At 52.8% G+C, this 1,993-nt stretch overlaps 1 protein-coding gene across 1 annotated transcript in view; it reads left to right on the top strand.

The window, feature by feature from the left end:
- Positions 1–1,485: 1,485 nt before the first annotated feature.
- Positions 1,486–1,993, top strand: part of LOC103808825 (gametocyte-specific factor 1-like) — a 4,496-nt gene continuing 3,988 nt past the window's right edge. The window contains exon 1 of the mRNA XM_009081630.1: positions 1,486–1,578. Coding sequence (XP_009079878.1) covers positions 1,486–1,578 — 93 coding nt within the window. The remainder of the gene's footprint in view (positions 1,579–1,993) is intronic.

The raw sequence follows: 1,993 nt of genomic DNA, 5'->3' as shown, positions 1-1,993 counted from the left end.
CCCAGCCCGGGCGCGCCCCGTGCCCCTCCAGGAGCGTTAACCGCTCCCTGCTGTAAGCCCGAAGCAGACCCTCCCGCCCCGGGTCCAACGGCTCTTACACACCCCCGGGGATGGGGACTCCGCCGCCTCCCTGGGCAGCATTCCAGTGCCTGAACACCCTCACAGGGACAAAATTCCTTCGAACGTCTCCTCTGACTCTGCCCTGGCTCAGGCCGTTCCCTCTGGTCCTCTCCCTGCAGCCGTGGCAGGAGAGACATCCCCACCTGTCTCCAGCCCTAGAGAGAGCCACGAGGTCACCCCTGAGCCTCTGCCCAAGGCTGAACAAACCCGACCCGAAACTGCTGTTGCCTTTACAGGCGACGCACTTGGTCTGGTTTTGTGTGGAGCCACAAAGAGGAAAGCCACTTGTGGCTGGTGTGCCGGTCAGACCCTCTTAACCACAAACTCTTTGGTTTGCAGCTGCTCTGATGACCCAGACAGGCTGGTGGAGGTGAGAGGGGCTCTCAGGCACCAGCACTGCACATCCCACGTGGAGACAAGAAGTCCAACTGGCCTTTTTCTTTCCTAGTGTTTCACAGCATGAATTTTGCCCTCTGTGGCTTCTGGTGGAGCTTCCTGGCGTGGGTGCCGGGACAGCTGAGCACCCTGTGTGTGTGAGAGGAGGGGGCTGATGGCCACGCAGAGGCTACACAGCAGCACAGCGTGCTTAGAGCTGCTTTAGCTCCTGTGTCATCCAATCTTAGATGTGCTTTAGCAGCAGGAGTGGCAGAGCAGAAGGGAGGGAGAAGCCTGGGCAGCTCCCGGCTGTGTGCCCCCCAGGCACTGATGGGGGTTGTGTCTCCTGCTGCCTCCTCACTGAGGATATGGAAATGCTCTTTAATAGAGATATTTATATCTGTTCTATCTTGACAATAATTGCACGATGTGTAGATTCACACTGCTCAGTGCCTTTATTCTCTGCTATGTTTGCTGGCTCAGTAACTCCTGAACAATTCCATGCCTAATGAAAGATCTCACTCGTTGTGTTAGGCACTCTACTCCCTCCCAGCTGGACCTCAGTCCCCGGGCATTTCTCCTCCAGCTCAAGGAGCTGCTGATGGAAAGGGATTCAGTTGCGCTGCTGGAGGCACTGGTGGGTGTGTCTGATCCCAAAGATCCTCCTCCACGAGAGCTGGAAAAGTGCTGCTGCCTCTCCCCTGGAGTAGGGATGGTTGCCTACCTAATATGCTAATTTAGGGAGTTGTTATGCTCAGTGCTACTGACTCTGCTCTGTTTTAATTAATGTCCCAGCTAGGAAAGCTTCAAAATGAATTCATTTGGTTATGCAGACCAGGTGCTTCCCTTAATGAATGGTTTCAAACCAACAGCACCTGGTTTACTCCCTCAGACCACAGCCCTGATGGTTTTTTTCCCCCACTTTGCTGTGTTATGATTTTTGTCTTTCTAACCAGATTCTTTTCCATCTGTTCCCTTCCCCCAGATGAAATGGATCCACAGAGGTTAATCCAATGTCCATTTGACAAGCATCATCAGATCAGAGCCTACCGGTTCCCCTATCATCTGGTGAAGTGTCGGAAGGTAAAAGCAGTGACTGAGAGAGATTCTGTGCATGTAACCATGCTCTGTGTGCTCTCATTCTGCTGTACTGCTTGACAAACAGCCTTGTTTAGCCTCTGTTTCATAGGATTATAACAAGAAGATGATGTGGAGTCAATTTTTGCTCTGTCTTTGCTGCTCTGACCTCATCACTCTATTAAGTCAAATTGTAAATGCAATCATTCCGAACCATGTCTCATCACACTTCTGATGTCCCTAACATCAGAAGGACATGGAACTGTTGGAGGAAGTCCAGAGGAGGCCACAAAGCCGCTCAGAGCACTGAAGCACCTGCCCTACGAGGACAGGCTGAGAGAGCTGGGGCTGCTCAGCCTGGAAAAGGTTGTGTGGAGACCTCAGAGCACCTTCCAGGAGCTGAAGGGGTTCCAGGGAAGCT

The sequence above is a fragment of the Acanthisitta chloris genome, unplaced genomic scaffold (assembly GCF_000695815.1).
Source record: "Acanthisitta chloris isolate BGI_N310 unplaced genomic scaffold, ASM69581v1 scaffold14929, whole genome shotgun sequence".
NCBI lineage: Eukaryota > Metazoa > Chordata > Aves > Passeriformes > Acanthisittidae > Acanthisitta > Acanthisitta chloris.
The sequence above is the reverse complement of the archived record's forward strand: the minus strand, read 5'-3'. Positions and strand labels throughout refer to the sequence as shown.